Here is a 19,184-nt window from a genome sequence, read left to right as displayed (position 1 = left end):
CAGATCCCTCTGCAGGGATGTGAAACTTGCAGCATCACGAGATGTGTCACAACGTATCACAACTTTGTTCCCATTGCCGGCAATGGGGCAGGCACGGTTTTGGTATGACACATCCGGCCTGGGAGCTGGAAGTTTAACACCCCTGCTCTAGAGTGCTGCAAAGCTGCCGGGAACAGAGTGACAACTGTAAATGAAATAAAAAGCCCAGGAAGCCAAATGGGTACACCTTTGGAAACATCCACAGTCTAAGAGAGAAGCAGCTAAGCTAGTTGCCCCATGGAGAAAGTTGCTTTGCAAAAAATTTTATTCCTCCCTGAGGCTGCCAAATGAGCATCCGTGTATTTACTCATGGCTCTCCATAAAGAAGGACAAATGGACCTTGGTTCTTCCCACTCCCTCTACTAGCAATATTATCCTGATGGAAGCCACCAAACAGAGTTCTACAGGGACATCACCAAATCTCTCTTGCAATATATCAGTTCTCGTACTTCCATTAACCTGTCTCCTGGTCTTTTCTCTCATATACTTTGAGAACATGATTTATGATTGTAAACCACCTAGAGTTATCTTGTGATAAGATGGGAGGCTTATATATCTTATAAGTGAACAAACATGCAAGCAGAACAAGATAAAATGTGTTAAGCCTCCATGAATCTATTATTTATTTTTTTTCCTCTTGGTGAAAGGCCAGAAATAAAAAGTGGGTATATTTTGCTGCATGCCTGGCCAGTTTAACCACCAATGCCTGCCTTACAGAAGACAAAAAAGAGCCATGGAGCTCTAGTGGCCTGCAGACAAATTGGGATACTGTTAGTCACAGATGTTTAATTTAATTACAGAATAATGAATTATAATTTACCCTAAGGAGAAATTGCCTTTCCTTGCCAAGGAGGTTAGTCTCCAAGCATTCAAATCCACTACCTAGACTTTGGATTAACCAGCTGCCATTAAGAATGCATGAGGCCCCTTACAGGCTATATTTATTCTTTACGCTCCTTTTAATCACTTGCAATATTTTAAAGACCATCGAACAGTAAACTATAAATTAAAAATTTAAGTTTACATGGTTGTGAATAGGATATTTTCCCCATCTCAAAACTACAGAATTTGTGTAGCATGGAAGCAAATTCTAAGTACTTGAGAAGTTGGGTAGGAGCCTTTGAAACAGGCAGTGAAAACAGACAACTGAGAATGAAGCACCCCAAGGACAGTGCAAGACCTACTATAACTTCTTACATACCAGGCTTGCAGTCTCATTCTTAAATAAAATGTGCTTTTGGCATGTTCATTTTGTAAATTGTCTTAACTCTTAAAAAACTCAACGATAAAAACCTTTAGCGATTGATGAGGATAACCCGAACAACTGACAAACACCTCCTGCCCCAAGGCCTGAAGCATACCCAGTTCTTCAGCGGTTTGCAATAGGTCAGCAGGATTGGGGTCAATCTAATCTTGATGTTCCAAAGTTCTTGCAATGACAGTCAGAGTATATTTAACTAATTGAAGGAAGAGATGTAGGAGTAAGCTGAGAAGAAAACAGGAGGGCTTCCCAAGCCAGCATCAGCCAAGAAGGGAAGACACTTCTATGTCTGCAACAATTCTTTGTTCTCATGGGGAAATTCAATCACTCTTCTAACACACCTTGCAGGAACACAGTTTGGACACCCAAGGAAGTGGCTTCTTTGCATCTGTTGAGTAATAATATGAACTATGATTTTGATAATCTAATTTGAAAGGAACAAACCTGCTCTCTGACAATTTTCTGACCAATGGCCACCCAGCCTCTATTTAAATACCTCCAGCCAATAGTGTCTACCACTTTCTAAGAAAGTCAGCTCCATGCTTGAATGGTTCTTACAATCATAACATTTTTCCTGATGTCCAACCAAAATCTGACACAAAGGCTGCTGAAACCAGCTGTATGTACCTGCTGGCATGATGGTTCCACTGATCAGGACCTCACCTGGACTCCCCAGTTCCTCTGCAGAACATTCCCTATCTTCAACATTTGGTGTGGTTATGCAGCTCTCACACTTGATCATGCCCATAGTACCTGGGAATAATTACAAGACCTTATAGTCATTCAATAGCAAGCCCGCCCTTCCAAATCTTGAGTAGATTAAAATGAATGTGAACATAAATGAACATTAAAGAGAAATACCCTTCCATGTGTTCCTTCCACTCAGTGGGGTTCAGTTACCCACTACAAAAGAGTAGCCAATGCAGCAGCACCTTTTAAGGTGAGTGGAAGTCTTCTTCCCCACTGCCACCAATTTGGTGTTTTCCAGCAGGATTTGGAAGAGTAGCTGTGAAAATAGCCTCACATTGGAGTAGCTGTACACAGCTGGGTCCTATAGGGTTACAGCTGGACTAGATGATCCTTGCAGTCCTTCCCAGCCCCCAGTTCTTGGACTCCCCATGCCAGGGGACCAGGGAAAAAAAGAGGCAGGCCCTCAGAGATCACTCCCCTGACTATGCACATACCGTACTGTAATCCATTGCAGAGATTATTTTGTTGCGAGGGATGTTCACACAAATACCGGCAGGAATTGCCTGTCATTATTAACTTGCCACGCTACGTGGATGCTTAACTATCTCTTCCACACAGCACACATTGTACATGGAATAAGAGAACATTTTTAAAGGATCAGATTCCATGCACAGGCATCCCAAATATATGGCTTCCACATGAGGCTTGAATGATGGCCTATTAGAATCTATCTTCCTAAGGTTTGGGATATGCCTGGTATGGCGCCTAGACAATTGGATTTTGTGTAAAATGCACAGCAAATCTGATTTATGTTGCATTAAGTTCTCTGCAAGGAGTGAAATAAGCTGCAATTCTACAGACTCTTCCAATGCGTTTTCTTTAATACCTGACCACTAATGTTAGAGCTGCACTTGTAAATGAGCGTTGACAAAGTGAGAGAAGTTGACTGCAACCATGGTTGTTGGATGAGAAAGCATTATATTGAGTTGTATATCTTTACAGGAAAGAGTGTAATCTGAAGCATGGCTCTAATGGACACCGACTGAAGCGCAGTCCATGGCCAAAGGTCTTAATCACAGCTGACTGAGAAAAATCAAGGACAACTCTAGTCAAGTCTAGTCAGTCCTTTCATTCCCTTGGAAGGGGGAAGAGAGATTCTACAAGGACCCTACAAGGACACAAGTCAGTGCCATCACCAGGTCTCTTTTTTAAGCACCACTGCTGGAAGAAGAGGCTCAAACCCACAAGGTTTGGCACAGCATCTAAGGCCTGAACATCCTCTTAGGGCCGTGTATGAGAGCAACCGACAGCAATTCTTGCTGTAACTTGAAGAAGTGGTAGGGGAGGGGTGGCACTGTTTACCTAATGCAGAAGGCAGGTAAATACAGGGGTAGTAAATGTGGATTTCATCACTCCTCTGCCTCCATAATTTAATAGGAATAGGCCTACTAATAGGCCTCAGGTTGCTCTGTACCTCCTCCCCAAATCACTGCTGTGAACCTTACCAAAAGCTGTACCCTGCAAAGGTAGGTTCTTGGCCCCCTCTGTCCCCTGTCTGGTAGAATTTGTTTGCCCATGGCCTCCAGCCAAGGTCTTCTGCTGTATGCTCTGTTCCACTTCAGCCAGCAAAGTTGCCTGAGTGGCCTCCATCACCTGTCACAGACAGAGAGGAATTAAATTTCTGTTGGCACAGACTTGTTCTGCAGGCCTCCTTGCCCCACTGCTTCCCCAGAAGGGAAGTTCAGGGAAGGAGCAAAAAGAGCTAAATTGGCAGCAACGGCAACTGGCAGCAACAGTCCAGCTGCATGCTGGGTGGAAGGGAAGTGCTGGAGGAAAAATATTCCAAAATATCCCATGCACTTATCAAGTTAGCACATCAGGAAAAAGGCTGGGCACATATTTTCTTCTATATGCAGAGAATGTTTATCCTGAATTCTTCAAAAGTTTTTCTTACAACAAATAGCTTTTACATATACAATTAAACAGTCTTGATACCTATGCCAGCCAGCAAGGCTTCACATGTACCCTGCTTGGAGATGGAATCAGCCACATGGTGCTTCTGCAAATGAAGGGGTCTAGAGGAAAAGACCAGCAGACGGTGGCCTCTTCTGTTGAGCTCCCCTTCTAGCTGCTGCCCTTCATCTGAAAGGCTGAAGGCTCAGCCAGAGCAGGCACCCTGGTAAACACTGAGGCATGACCAGGGACTCCTACATCAAGCATCAGGCAGCTTGGGGGGTGGTTGCCAAATTCTGTACAAAGGAAATGGCTCACAGCATGGGAGAGAAGAAAAGCTCCCCACCCAGGATTAACTTCCACTTTGTTGACCCAGTTGCTGCAAAACTGTTCCCCCAGTTGAAACCTGGGGGGATTTTAAGCCCTTGGAATGGTGCTCCTTTCTTACCTCTATGGATTGGTCTCTCCAGCAAGAAATTAGCTTGACAAATGAAGGATTATCTGACTCACAAACAGGAAACCTCAACATGTCTGAAGCAGAAGAAACATTCATTGTCAGCTAGGATCTAGTTCCTACAGAATATAACTTTCTCCAGAAAGGATCCCTTTCCTTGACACTTGGCTCAAGAATGAGAAGTGAAATGAAAAAAGAACGGCCTTTCACAAGGGCACAAGAATGCTGACCCTAATCTACCATATTGGTCCAGTGCAGGTGGCAGGCAGTGGAGGATTGAGGGTTGGGGACTGGCTCAAAGTCACTCCAAAGCAGAACTACAGTCTGGGCCTCCCTCCTCCTAACCCTCCCCAACCCGCAGGCACACATGCGCCTTTCCCTTTCTACTTTCCCTTATAGCTTCTTTCATTTAGCTTAGTATCATCTATGCTAAGTGTTTCTTTTACTATTTTTGGCCTATGAGCAAATAAATAAATTATATTTGCCATTGCTCCTGAAATCTTAATTTTAAAAAGCAAACATTTTGTAAACAACTGCATTAAGAGAAGTTTCATTTTGCTCTGAGGCAAAAGCCTGTAAAGATCAAACATCTAATTAATCTCACCAAATGATTTTAAGTCCTCCTTTACAATTTTTTCAGCACCTTCTATTTGTCTTGGAATTTTCTTAACCTGCCTATATTTGTGGCCATTTCTTATCTTTATTGTGAAGAATATTGGAGAATTTATATTTTATTTAATAATGTTCAGTTCTATTGTACCATGTGCTGAAATTATTAAATTAAGGAGATACTGACAGATCTTGGTTTTCCACAGGGCCTCTGGGCTACCTGGTGCTTCTGCACATTTTAGGGCTTGGAAGGGTTGAGGGAACCTATGGCTTTTCTTCACCGTGGAATCTTCCTTCAGGAAGAAAGGTTTCCTCTCATCATACACCTAGGAACCAATGTGGATGTGTCACCAGGACTCACGTGGAGAAGTCTCTAGGTTAAGATCATCCAAGACCAGAGATGCTGCAGGTCTCCATTTGTTGCGCTTCATGAGGCTGAAAGCAAAGAAATCGTTTGTCTCTCAGGGACCCTCACACAGATAGCAAAAGTGCCAACAGTCACTATGGGACTGCAGGTAAACGCAATATAATTATTAATTTAATTCCACTTAGTTTAGCTCTTTGATAGCTCACATGTATCTTCCTTTAATGTGTATCTTGCAGGCAAACAAAGCTGAAAAGGCCTCAACTCAGGAGAAAAATCCTCATTCTCAGCTGGACTCTTGCAATATTCTAAAGTATGTTGAGGATAGTTTAGCCATGGTTGAACAAGCTGGTGAATTACAAGCTACAATGATGATGGTGAAGAAGACAAGTCAGTAAGTGAAAACCAGGAGCTGACTATGTCCTTGAAGCGGGGGGGGGGGGGGAGTTAGAAGCAGTGTGTGCTTGGTGAGATCTTCCTTTGTGAAAGAGAGTGGGGCACACCATGCAAGGAAGCCTCAGAAGGCCACCTTCTCCCAGGAAGCAGATAAACCCAAGCCTTTCAGAGGAAAAGGCCTACTGACCAGAAGCTGACTGGGGAGAAAGGAACCCCAGGATATATGTGAATGATGTATGATAGGCAAGAACTGTTCATCCATATGTTTCTTCTAACTACAGAAACCAATTTTTATTTCAGAAAAAGCTAGACTAGGTCTTACCTGGTCTTTTTTGAAGGCCTGTTAATTATCCTTTGAACTAAAGACATCCTGCTCAACAAATAGCCAAGAGTTAGCCTTTGCTGCGTAGAAGTAACAGTGTTTCTCCATCCATCCTTCTTGTCTGTTTGCTCTTGGGTTACACTACAGTATTTACTATGTAAATGCAGCACTTTGCTAGAAAATAGATTGACTACCTCCTGCTGCTCTTCCACCTTCTGAGGATTAGGGCTGCTCCATCCTGGTAACATCAGAGTAAGATAATTGTCTTTTGAAAGCAGTCCAAAGGAGATGGGAGATAAAAGTCTCAAGATACCTAAATACTGAACACAAAGATCGTCCAACTCTCTGTTCACACCCCAGGGGAAAAAGCAGGACAAAAGGAGTTTGGCTGCCTCTGTGGCAACAGTGGGGCTGGTTTTTCCCGAGGACTGCCTTTTAATCTTCTTGGAACTCTTTGCTTTTTTGCGTCTTTTGATGCCATTACTTTGTTCCAGGGTTCCACCTATACGCACCTCCCCAGAGTCTTGTTCTTCACTAGCCACTCTGACCTGCCCATCCACTGGAGAGAGGGATCCAGCAGTTCTGTTTCTCTTTAACATTAATGTCCTTTTCTCTGTTGTGCTTCTGGCTCTCTTTAAAGTGTCCAGGGTGCTGAAGGAATTGGAGGACTTCAGTCCATTGGCCTGAAAGGAGCACAGCAATTCCACCAGTTTTTCCAAATCAAAAAGGAGCATGTTGACATTGATGCTGTCCCATGTTGCCCTCAATGGCCAAACAGCAAAAGGCCCCTGAGCCCAGCAGAGAGTAGTTAACTGAAAGATAAATGTTTTAATAATTTAGTTGATATAACAAAATATTTATATACATTTATATCCAATTCAGGTGGCTGTCACGTAACAATGAATGTAATCAGTAAATATGCCAATATTTCACTTTTGAAAAGAAGTATAAAGTAAGCCACTATTGAAAATAGCAAAACACCAAACAGAAAGACATGAGGAATAAATGACATATCAATATGGTAAACAAGTGTTGAGAAGCAACAACCAAACGACATAAACATGTTTCCAATGTGTAGTGAAACAGCCATAAAGGAAATGCCTGAGGAGTTTTAACTGGTCAGAGGGATTTCTAGGCTCAGTCCATCTGCAGCCAAGCTGATGTGGGTCATCGGCCACAAGCACAGTCTGTCCAAGGATCTCCCGTCACTCTTCCAGGGGACACAACTCTCTTCTCCTTAGCAGATCCACTTGGCAGCAGGTGTCAAATGAAGAGCCCTCCCTCAATCCCTAGTAGCCCCTTCAATCAAGACCCCACTTTTCCCTTTGGACTCTGGCAATTCTGCAATGAGTGCTGCCAGCCTCCATGAGGCAGAAATCAGCATTCTGAAGCTGGCCACCCTTAACCTGTAAACAAACCAAATAAGCAAGCAAGGACAAGCTTGTCTCCAAGGCAAATTCTAATCTTAGCTCTAAGACATGCAGAATCCCAGCCATTCTAAGAGCAGGCAGGCAAACCACTGGAAAACCTGGAGGTCTCCTGTGCTCTTTTCCTCAGGTCTGCAGATGTGGATGAGTTGCATGTTTTCCTGAAAAAGCCCTCTCCTCCCACATTCTTCCCTGTGTCCCAAAGAGGGCTCTTTGAAGGGGGGGGGAGGGGAAGAAGCGAGACCCCTTGAAACATAACACAATTGTGAACTACTTGCCTAGGCTGACTTCATGGGATGATTGGCAGCAGCAATAGAGCCTTTTCAAGGGCATCTTCCTGTTTGCTAAACACACTTTTCTTACCAATGGCTTCCATTGATTTTTCTTTGTGAATACTTCATTTTCATTTGAAAACATTCCTCTAAACTTATTGATGGCTAATAGAACACAATAGAAAGGTATGACTATTTGCACACTGACATCTGAAAATGCCCAGACTTTGCACAGGTAGGTAGAGAGGCTGCAAAGGTCTCTATGGGTGAGGTGGCTAATAAGTGTACTGTAATGCATTTTCAACAATTGGGCAATTAAAAGGATGCCTTTTTCTCAAGTTTGAATGGGTGAAATCCACCACTACAGTGATTTAGAACAAACACCACCTGTAGCTAAAACCCATCAAGTCCTTGGAACGGGGCATTCCAAAGATGGGGGAGCAAGAGTCATCAGAGGAGCCCTGGAGAAGAAAGGGGGGCAGGCTTCTAAAGGGAGCGCAAAAGAACCAGGCTTTCCTTCACATACCCAGCAGCCTTCTATTTATTCACCTGATGAGAAAAAGACCTCCTTTGATGAGCAAGCCTGCTGCAGGAAAAACTGCCAAAGGCCGAGGAGCTGGACAACGGGCCACCCAGATCTTTCTCTCTGTGGCCATCTTCTTCCAAGGCTGCATAAAGAGGGTCAGCCATAAGACCAGAATCTTCACAGGAAGAAAGGATTGCTTTGGCTGTTTCCCCACTTTCATAGCGCTCTAGACTTCCTAGGCAAAGGGGAAATGAAGGTGGATGTTCACAGCAGCAGGTCTTCTCCCTGCATTCTCCAGGATCAGGCCACAATTTTTTATAGACAGTGATCCTCTGATAACCCAAATCAGGACAAGTAAGCTTCACTAAGGGACGCGGTGGCTCAGTGGGTTAGGACGCTGAGCTTGTCGATCAGAAGGTCGGTAGTTTCGCGGGTCAGTAACAGAGTGAGCGCCTGTTACTCGTCCCAGCTTCTGCCAACCTAGCAGTTTGAAAGCACGTAAAAATGCAAGTAGAAAAATAGGGACCACTACGGTGGGAAGGTAACAGCGTTCCGTGCTCAGACAAGCGCTGGCTCTTTGGCTTTGAAACTAGAGTTGGAAACAACTAGCATGCATGTGCGGGGGGGGGGGGGGACCTTTACCTTTACCTAAGCTTCACTGAACACTAAGAAACACTGCCCTCTAGTGGCCATCCAGTTTTGCAACTGAATTCTGGGTTCTGTTGGGACAGACCAAGATAAGGATTCAGAGTCCATGACTATTTGCCCATAAATTTACCACTAACTGAGCTGATGCTCTTGGTGGCCGTTTGATGATGTCATAGCTGCCTGCCATCTAATTGTCACCCATATTTCTGCAGTTTATTTATAATAGGTCTAGGTTTGGGGCTGAGAGACAAAAAGCAAATTTATTCGGGGCCAATTTTGCTTCCTCTAATAATCACAAATAGGAATTGTACGAGGAAAAATAGGGGGCAGATGAGAGTCCATCTGTTCCTTTCCTGCCGATGATTATAACTAGCTCCTAAGGGCGCCTGCTGCAGAAGAAGGGGGGGGGGCGAACCGGAGCAGCCTCGCCTCCCTCACCTGTTTCAATGTCCCAAACGTAGACCGAATCATTTTCACACCCCACGACCAGCAGATTCTCCATGGGATGCCATCGTAACGCCGTCACGGGAAAAAGGTGTTTCCTCGCACGCAAAAGGCAAGCGCGCTCTTGCACGTGCAAAACTACGACGGAGTGGTCGCTGCATAGGCAGCATACGAGGCGGTGACCTTTCCGCTGCAAAGACAAGGCAAGGAAGACTTTCTCGGCCGGATACAAAAGGGACGTCGGGAAGAGCTCCACGTGTCGGGCGGCCTCGGGGAAGGAAGGGCTGCCGGCCCCCCTTTCGCCTTACCAAGACCTTGCCCGACCCTGGAGGGGAGCAGAAGCCCGCCCGCCTGGCTGGGCTCCCAAAGAACCGCCTCGGGAGCCGCTACTCACCCTGCAGCTGTCCGGCGAGAGGAGCAGGCGGGCGACGGGACCCGCTTCCAGCGCGAAGCGGTGCAGCGCCTCCCCGGTGAAGAGGTCCCACCAGACGACGCAGGAGTCCCGGCTCCCGGAGAGCAGCCAGCAGGGCGCCGGCCGGCCGGGCAGCACCAGAAGGGCAGTCACGCCGCTGCCGCCGGCGCCGCTCAGCACGCGGGGCGCGGCGGTGGCGTCTGCGAAGAGAGTCGGGCGGGCAGGAGTACAGCGAAAGAGCCTCCCGTTCAGCCAGGAGCCGCCGCCGCCGCCTTTCTGCAGCCCAGGTGGCCGAGGCAGGCCCGGTTGGGCGGAGGCTCCTCCTGGCCCTTGGGAGCAGGCGAGAGGCGTGGGCAGCACAGCGCGTTCCCAGAGGGGGAACCAAGCAGCGGGTCTCCCGGATCGACCACGGGGGAGCCAGAGGCGGCTTTTCTGGGCCTGGGAGATGGGGGGAGGTACATAAAATGGCTGCCGCGCGGGCGAGGGGGTGTCCATTGCTCTGGCATTCAAGAAGGACCTCGCCAAAAAAAGTGAATGGCCATGTCCCTGAAGCACCTGGGAGTTGAGGAGGGTTTTATTCAGGTGAGGGAGGGGCACCAAAGCCTCCCCTTCTTATTGTAAAGCACAGGTGTCAAACTTGCGGCTTCACATGAGATGTTGCGATGTATCGTGACTTTTTTCACATTGCCGGAGCTGGGGTGGGCGCGGTTTCTGCATGATGCAACCGGCCTGCGGGCCAGCAGTTTGACACCCCTGTAAATATCTGTCAAAAAAAGATGCTGCAAAGCTGCTCACCTTTCTGCACAGAATCCTCTCCCAACAGTCTGGCCTTTGCAGCATGCAAAGCTGGTACTGTGATAATTCTGCCATCTTCACATCCGCAGACCAGCTTCTCAAGGCTGGGAATGTATGTAGAAACTGTGATGGGAGCTTTCCAGGGGTGATCAGGGATACCTTTAGCTATCTGACAGTGGATGTTGAAATTATCCTGCAGAGTTCTGGATGCTGCTACTGGGATCACTGGAGAGAGGAAAAACCAATGAGATGTGAAAGATGGCATCTTCCCCGTTCATATCCTTGAGGAGAGTTGGGTCCCTCTAGATTAGTGTTCTGGGTCCACCAAAAGCCTTTGGATGGAGAATAAGCAGAACATGAGTGCAAGTATCCCTCTGGATGGCCTTCTCTAACCATCAACCTGCAAGGTAGCCTTGAGTCATCTTAGTTACTAGCCAGCAAGACCTTTATTCCCCAGGAATTTAGTTCAGCATTTTAAAGCCATCCTGCATGGTGTGGAAGAAAACTCTACAGGGTGACTATAGATGTTGAAAAGAAGCACTTCTTTTTCTCTTACTTCTGCCTGAGGAGAAGGAATTTACTCTCCAGATTTTCTGTCACCTGCATATTTTACACACTTTTTCCAGCAGAAGAGTCAAAATGGTGCAAATGTTTTCTCATAGAAGGCTTATTTTGTGAAAAATAAGATCTGGTGAGAAGCCACTGCCCTATGGACCGTCTACCTTCCCAATGCCTATGTTATCTAGCAGGGATGTATATCCAAACCCAGATCACCCTCTGAATACAATAAGCAAAGTAGTAAGGGAGTTTATGCTAGGAGGTCCCATCTTCACCTTTTCCAGTGCAAACTAAAATAAAAAATATTTTAACCTTTTGGAGAGCCATCTAGAGTTGAAACAGGCACATCAGGAACATGCCATAAAGTAATCCTCCCAGAAGCTTGTCCAGAATAAAGAATCTTATAAAAGGGTTCCTTCCTTTCATTTATGAAGCCCATGATGTAAGAAAAACTCTATTGAAAATAAAATCCCAGAAGAGGAATTGAGTTAGCTGACAGATAATCAACTTCTTCAACATCTTTGAGGGGCCCCCACAAGTCCCAATTCACACTTTGCAGATTACTTCTGCTTGTTCTCTCTTCACACAGTTTTCTCTGTGTTTTCTTGCATATTGGTACAGCAGTCTAAGAAATGCACACATTCGGGATATTGATATTTCACCTTCTGTTACACATTTGTGTTCCTCTAGAAATTTGAATGGTCTGAGGCTGAGAATGGCCGCCAATCACTCATTCATGGAAACCCAGTGAAGTCTCTATAAATCCAGCCAACTTACTTTGTTGTCTTCCACCTCAGTAGAAGAGAGTAAAACAGGACGAACTGTTTCTTTCAGCACCCCTCCTTTGGATGGCTGTATGCTCCGTGAAAGGCCACTAAAAACAGGGGAAGAGGGAGGATCTGACAATGCATGGGAACGGAAGCTCCTCCGTTAGCAAACACTTCCTTCTGGGTATTGCCCCAACAAATATGCCCTCCTGGCCCACAAGGGCAGAATCTACCTGACTGAAAGTCCCTTGGGCCAAAGGGAGGGTCCCCCAGTCAGGACCTTAGAAGCCATCAAAAGGCTTCATGGGCTCTGCCAACTCCCTTGCACTTGGTGTGTCTCACCTGCTCACCAACTGATAGATGTAGCCATGCCCGTCTTCTGTCCAAATGATCAACCTGTGGGCAGCGAGGATTTCCCCTCCTGCCAGGGTCTGGCTGCTTGGGCTAAACTCAGTCCACAGCAAGGAGAAATCACAGTAATCATACACCTGAAGCCAGAGACAAAAAGAGGGAAGGGGGAATTAAAGATGTCTATCCCTCTGGCCAGAGCCCTGTCCCATCATCTGCTTCCCTCCCATCAGAGGAAGCAGTTACAGAGCATGGGAGCAAAGTAAATTTGGAAGCAGGACACACTTCAGGAATCTTGGAACAGTGGAAAACCTGGGTGTGATGAATGCCTTCTGGAAGATTTCTGAGTGGGGTGGGTGGGTGGTCTTTTGGTCCAGCGAGTGCACTGGAGAAAAGCATTGGCACGTTCAGGAACATCCTGGCCAGACAGTTCATCAGCTCAGGGCATAACAGTTCATTTAATTAAACTTATTTAATCAATAAAGTTGTCAGAATCATGGAAGGAAACACCTAGAATAATAAGATGCTTTTTGCAAAGGCAAGACAATTCTTCTTCGGATCTATTACTGTAAAGGAATGAAACATGAATGTTCACATTCTGGTATAGCTTTAATTTAGCTTTTCAAATTGTGGAAAATAGATGTGTATTAAAATCAATAACATTAGTTTGGTCTGCACATTGATTTGGTTATTAAACATTAGCCTATTCACAATCATTTTGTATGATTAAATTCTCTATTACAATTTGTATATGATTATTTTTCAGTTTTCACTCAACATCTGCATTTTGATAAGCTCTTGAAGTTATTTGTGAAGGAAATGCCTAATATTGCATGCACTGCTGTATAACAAATACCTTCCAGCAGGTAGAAAATACAGCTAGGAGAAGCCTCTCCGTATAAATGCAAAATCGGATTGCGCTGCAGAGTGTGCAGTCCAGGGGCTGGCATTCTCTTTCAAAAATGTTTTGCTTCTCCTGCACATTTAAAGAAAAAGAAAAGGTTATTTGGGGGAGGAATCGAAAAAAAGAAAAATACAATGATCAGTCATCACTGCAGTTGGGCTATAAAGTAAAAGTTGATTCAATGGGTCAATGGGTTTGATTAAGAGGGAAGAATTTGCCTCTCCTAAATATGGTATTTGACCAGATTTAATGGAAAGAATAGGGGGATGGCTGTATTTTGAACTCCTTTTCCAATCTATTCCCTTTCAGTTCTCTTGTATTCTAGCATGCTCTCAAGCTATGATGGCAAAGTTAAGGGATCATAAGAACCCTTGGCCAGTTCCCTTATAAGATTTCAACATCTAAACAATGCTGCCTTGTCTGGGGCAGTTTGGGACTTTAGGAGACCTCCAGGGCACTCTCTACCCTGTCACACACATTATGTGAAATAAAACCCAAGGCAAGGGACCAAGCACACAAAACAAAAAGCAAAGGCCAGGGAGCCTCACTGACTTTTCCCCATATGACTGACTGATGACATGTGGGAGTGTCTAGGGAGCACAGAAACTACGGGTACTTTAACTGATGTTTCCCTTAAATTCATGTTGGTGCATCATGACGTGTCCTAGAGTAACCCCTTTGCACTCCTTCAGTTGTGAGGCCTTACTCCTAAAGCCATACAATATCTGATTTAGGACAGTTGGAAAGTTGTGCATATTTTCTAGTTTGGAGAATATGTGTTTTAAGATTTGGATTCTTTTAGGAAATTTATTCCAGAAACATATTTGCAACCAAATCTTAGGAATTCTTTATAAGATAAATTATTTTCTAGTTATTCTGATCTATCTGTGATTGGAATTAGACCTTAAAAAAACCCCCTGACCTGGGTTTTTTCTGTAAAATCCAGGAATTTAATTTGCTATCAAATTATAATCTCTCCTTTCTAGGTGAAAACTTGATTTGCATTCAGCTTGGGCCTGGATGCAGAACTTTCCAGAAGTTTCCATACACCTGGGGCCCCTTTATGTCCACTCACAGGAATGTTTCTAACCCTCCTGAATCAACATTGCCAGACTGAAGAGAAAGAGACACCTGGCCCAGGTCATGAATATTTGCTGCTTCTCACCTGTATCCTGCTGATCGAAGATGACAAGTCCCAGACTTTAAGGTCTCCTGCTGCAGATATGGCTAGTAAAGAATCCTCTGGAAAAGTGAAATAAGTCACAGGCAGGGGGCACAAGGAAAATGGTGCTGCTGCTCTTGCCCACCCGAGATGACCCTGCCCATGCAGCTAAGCCTGGCCTCCAAGGAGAGCCCTCCTATTGTCCTGCTTCATGTCTGTGGGTGGCTGCACCCATTTGGGGTTCTTCCAGCTCCTGTTCTGATCCTTCAGAATTGAGGCTTGCTCTGCCCTCACTCACTATGCCAGGGTCCCAAGAACGGGCAAAACTGTCCTTGCACCAACAGTCCTGATTGTCCCAGGGCCTAAGAAGTGCTGACCAGAAGAAAAGGGGTCCCACAGAATCCAGCCTTCTTCCCAGCAGGAGGGAGGTTCCTCTGGGAGTAAACCATCAGCCTTCTTGACAATGATGTTGTCAAGTACTGTACTGTATCCTGCAGCTCTGACCAATTCCTATAATTTCCAAACAGACATGTGGCCGCCCACTCACCAAAGAAATTATAGATATACCAATACAATTCTACATCAATCCTTCCATATGTTATCTATGGATAAGCATGGATGATAACTTTCCATAGAAGCATCCAAGTTGCATGCTTTTGATAGCAAATATACCTTGAATCCTCAGAGAACGCACTAAACACATGCAGCTGATCCAGTCTGAAGAGGAAGAAGAGGTTAATGTGTGAAGCACAACCAGGGTTATCGCATCAATAATAAGGATGTCGTTATACTGCCCACAACAGACCAGCCAGCCCTCTCCTGCCATGCGAAATGAGCTGTGGTAATACTGTAAAAAGAGAAAAAGACACGAGAGATTAGCTGGCAGGACCCAAGCCCACTAAAAAGCACATCTGTTATCCGGAGACTGACTCCTACCAGACATTAGCTGGGAACAGCCTTCATCAAACAACCCGCAGAACCCAGAGGCGGGTAGATCAGGCCAAGTGCATTCTGCCCTCTAGTGGCTGACTAAGATGATGCAACTGGACAGCTCACAGTAGCATCCTAGACCTAGAGCTGATTCTGGACTGTTCCAAGCCATGAAGGAAGTCCTGTGGATCTCTTTTGTGTGCTGTTCAAAAGATGCATGTAGGGGATACTTCTTCCTGCATCTCCTTGTCCTACAGAAAAATGCTAGTGTACCATGGAAATGCAGCATCACTAGTACACAAAAGTGAGAGATGATGCACAAGTAGAAAAGAGACTCTTCTTTGCATCTCACCCACAATGCAAGCAAATCACATGACTGCATTCCATTATAAATGTTTCCTGAGCATACTAATTCTAATTCTAAATTTGATGCACTTAAACAGGCACTGCAGTACAGAAGCAGGCTAGTGTAGTGAAACAAGGGTGTTGCACTTTGCTCAGTGCTATCTGCAGATTCTGTCTGAGGCCAATGGCTTCTTGACCAATTCCAAACCTGCAGCCACTTTGCAGGTAAACATATGGTCCCACTGCTAGAGAGACCACAGCAGGAGCTGCAGATGTGCGCAGCTGCATTTCCATGGCAGCAGGAGCTGCATGCTTTGTTGATGGCCCGGTCTTGTCCAATTGGTTCCTTCCTTCCAAAGCTAAAGAAGGCAGAAAATGCAGCTGCTTCAACTCAGCACGGTGCTAGACAGAAGCTAATGGAGGTAATGGCGTCCCAAAAAGAAACAGCATGCCAGATTCAGTCGGAGCATTCGTGAACCCCCAGTGCTTACCAGAAGTCATGGACTTCTAAGTATTTGCTGAGATCTTCATTTAGTTGTGCCCTGGAAGGACAGCCTTTACTCAAATTTTTAAAAATGTAGGTATAAAACCCAGGCTGTATTCTGTTTAGTCCTTTCTCACATCTGGAACATTTTTTCATCAAATTACTGGAGACACCATCAAGCCCTGTGTAAGAATAAGCTGCTAAGAGATGATTCTCAAAAGAACAGAGGTAAGGATGTGTTCTACTTACACAGATGGCTGTGTGCCGAAATGGAAGCCTTGTATTCTCTATACACCGTCCACTGGTAATGTCCCAAATGCTCATCTCTCTGCCAAAAGAACTATTGATGATGTCCTATGATACACACACATGCGCACACGCACACACACACACGCACACAGAGCGCATGGGATTTACCTTGAAATTTAAGGACAGAAGGAAGTATATAGCATGTAAGTTACACTGAAATCAGTTATTATTGAAATATGATAAAATCCATTTTAAAATAATAGTTAGGGGTTAACTTTCCTCACCTACAGAGGAACAGTTTTGTCATTATCCCCATGAGCTGTCTTAAAGAAAACATAGAAAATGGTTTTGTCTCAGACATTGAACAAGCTATCTTGCTTCTATTAGCTGGCACATCAGAGGCAGGTTACACAAAGGTTCTTGTGTTCTTGAGAATGGATCAAGGCTCATATCCCTTCTTTGTATTACAGAAGATCAGTCTTCCCTTTCCTCTTGGGCCTCCCACTGAAAAGGTCTTTTATTAAAACACCTTCCAGGGCTCTTCGACAGCTAGCCCCCTTTTTCACCTGAAATCTTGGAGATACTAGTACCAGTCCTAGCCTACCTTAGCAAGAATTACTCGTAAGAAAAGCCACAAGGCACCAATCTCTACTGCTCCAAAACAGCATGTCTATTTCCTTCAACTCAGAACTTGCCATAGATGAGGTGTCATGGGAAATGCAAAGCGACTGACCCATTCTCAGTAGCACTGACCACGTATGGTTGCTTCTCAAAATCTCTTGCCTTCGCCAAACATGTCACTGATGCCGTGTGCCCCAAAAGCATCTGCCTTGATGACATCTACAAGGGCAAAAAGTTAACTGTATAACAAAGTCAAAGAGATTGTTTTTCAATAACAGATTGCATGTTCTTGATTACAGAGCAGATAAATGGAAAATAACATTCTACTGGGAAGAATGAAATTGCTTCTCCCCGGACTGTGATAGGGTTACGGTATCCCAAAAGGAATGGCTAATTCCACCTGGGAAGATGCAGTCCTCATTGAGGAGCTTTTCCTGACCAGGCTGGTGCTGGGAGCAGCCCTGGAAGGAGCCAGGAGAACTTTTCACACCTGGAGGTCTGGTAGCAGGTCCCAAAGACAGACTTGGCCTTCGTGACTCCCTGTGACGATTGTTCTCTGGTCATCTGTGATGAGGATAGCTGTGATGCTGTGGGGAGGGGCTTGTTTTCCCCACAGGGTTACCATCTGAACGGATTTCCTCATAGTGGCTTTGCCTGAAAAAACAGGGTCAGCAAGTAGAGAGGAGTTTTTTAGGCTGTTTTCCTTTGCATTGTGTTAATGCTTTTTAATCCTTCATTTGTGACTTTCCTTATCTGGACTTTTGCATAGCTTAGGCAACTATCAATAAATCAAACATAATGTCAGTGTTCCAAATAAGATAATTTTCTACCTTGACTTGTCTAAAAATGGACAAAGAAATCAGAGAGTTGGCCTCTTCCACAGTCTTTTCTTGCCCAGATTTAGAAAGAGGGGCCAATTCTGCATTCAGTTCCATTTTGCTTGATTGTAAAAGAGACCCAGTGCATAGCTTTGGATCTTCTGGAATTCACCAGAGTCAGCCAGTCACAGCTATTTTTAATTGGGCTTCAGTGAAATGGAGATTGTCACTTATTTGCTCTGCCCATTTGCAATTGTAGTAATCCATGCTTTCTTAACTTTCTAGATGGTCAGTGGAATTTGTTATATCTGAGACTCCATCTGAAAAAAGTCTGAAAAGTTTAGTTCAAAGTAGGCTGCTAGGTTGTTGGTGAATAATGTCCACATAACTCCCAGAACTGACTTTATTGTTGCAGGTATAATTAGCATACTCTTGGAAGCCTGGCAGAGTTCCTCTCTCCCCACTTTTATATCCAAGAGAATCAAGGTGGGGCAATGCTAAATTTCTTTCTCACTTCCTTCTCTCTTTCCAGCCTAGGCTGGTTTTAACCAAATGCCTGTTGAACACCACCTTCTTCTAGGCTATATCCGTACTGCACTGTACGTGTATTGTGTGAACTGCTTAGAGAACTGTGACCATCAGTCTATTTAATCAGTCTATATAAATGTGATGAATGGATGAATAAATTAATAAAGCATTCGATTCAATAAATTTCTTTGGAATACCCTTTCTAAGCTTAGGGCCATTCAGAAAAAAACTTTAGAAACAGACAAATAAATAAACCGGACACTATGTAACCAATCAGGGGAGGTGTGGGGTGAAGAAATGGGAGGGACTTTTCCTGCGGTGAGCAGCTGCGGGCTGAGATTGTGTGCCCTGTTCTGCCCCTCACTCATGTACCTGCTCTGATTGTGAGACCAGGCCGGGCACTGAGCTAGAATCTGCTACAGCTTTTGCTTCAAAAAAGAAAGACTAATTTCACTCTGCACCAATGTGAGGAGCATAGCCAGAGCCTCTCCAGCTTTGATCACAAATGCTACTCCATGCTGCCACTCTTGACTGATTGCTCAGAAGCTTTCTCAGAGGGAAATGGTTTTTCTCTGGATTCCTTAGCAAGAACTATTTTCTTAATTAGTCAACAGGGCAATGATTCAATTGAAATACTCTATGTTGGTGGAATTTTGAATTGGTCTTCTCATGTCTTTTAGTGATACATCATTAATTAAAATAGTTTATGTTGCACCTGACCCGGCAATTGTGGGGAAGAGCACACTTCCTCCCTTAGAACAAGAAGGAATGCATGCTCGCCCAGGTTCCCAGAGGTTTCCACAGGCCTCCTTCTGCCTCAGGGCAGTGTCTGGTCCCACAGAACTAACACAAGGCCTT

The 19,184-nt window shown here is 44.8% G+C and overlaps 1 protein-coding gene across 4 annotated transcripts; it reads right to left on the bottom strand.

Moving 5' to 3' along the window:
• Positions 1–708: 708 nt before the first annotated feature.
• On the bottom strand, positions 709–17,623 carry WDR72 (WD repeat domain 72; the record flags this gene model as incomplete). Of its 4 annotated transcripts, none has more annotated exons than XM_081337117.1 (19): positions 709–1,688; positions 1,928–2,053; positions 3,496–3,643; positions 4,392–4,474; positions 5,368–5,441; positions 6,089–6,900; positions 8,337–8,548; positions 9,400–9,595; positions 9,800–10,017; positions 10,613–10,837; positions 11,483–11,624; positions 11,948–12,044; positions 12,280–12,425; positions 13,142–13,261; positions 14,355–14,431; positions 15,024–15,198; positions 16,360–16,438; positions 17,093–17,199; positions 17,471–17,623. In XM_081337117.1, 19 exons carry the CDS (start codon positions 17,621–17,623, stop codon positions 1,633–1,635), a joined length of 3,246 nt encoding a protein of 1,081 aa, XP_081193243.1. In that variant the 3' UTR covers positions 709–1,632. The 4 variants fall into 4 exon arrangements, with proteins under 4 accessions (XP_081193243.1, XP_081193244.1, XP_081193245.1 ...); XM_081337118.1 differs by having other exon boundaries at positions 1,964–2,053; XM_081337119.1 differs by lacking the exons at positions 17,093–17,199; positions 17,471–17,623 and having other exon boundaries at positions 16,360–16,484.
• Between the last annotated feature and the right edge of the window lie 1,561 nt (positions 17,624–19,184).

Source organism: Vipera berus, assembly GCF_964194415.1.
Source record: "Vipera berus genome assembly, chromosome: 12".
NCBI classification, from domain to species: domain Eukaryota; kingdom Metazoa; phylum Chordata; class Lepidosauria; order Squamata; family Viperidae; genus Vipera; species Vipera berus.
The sequence above is the reverse complement of the archived record's forward strand: the minus strand, read 5'-3'. Positions and strand labels throughout refer to the sequence as shown.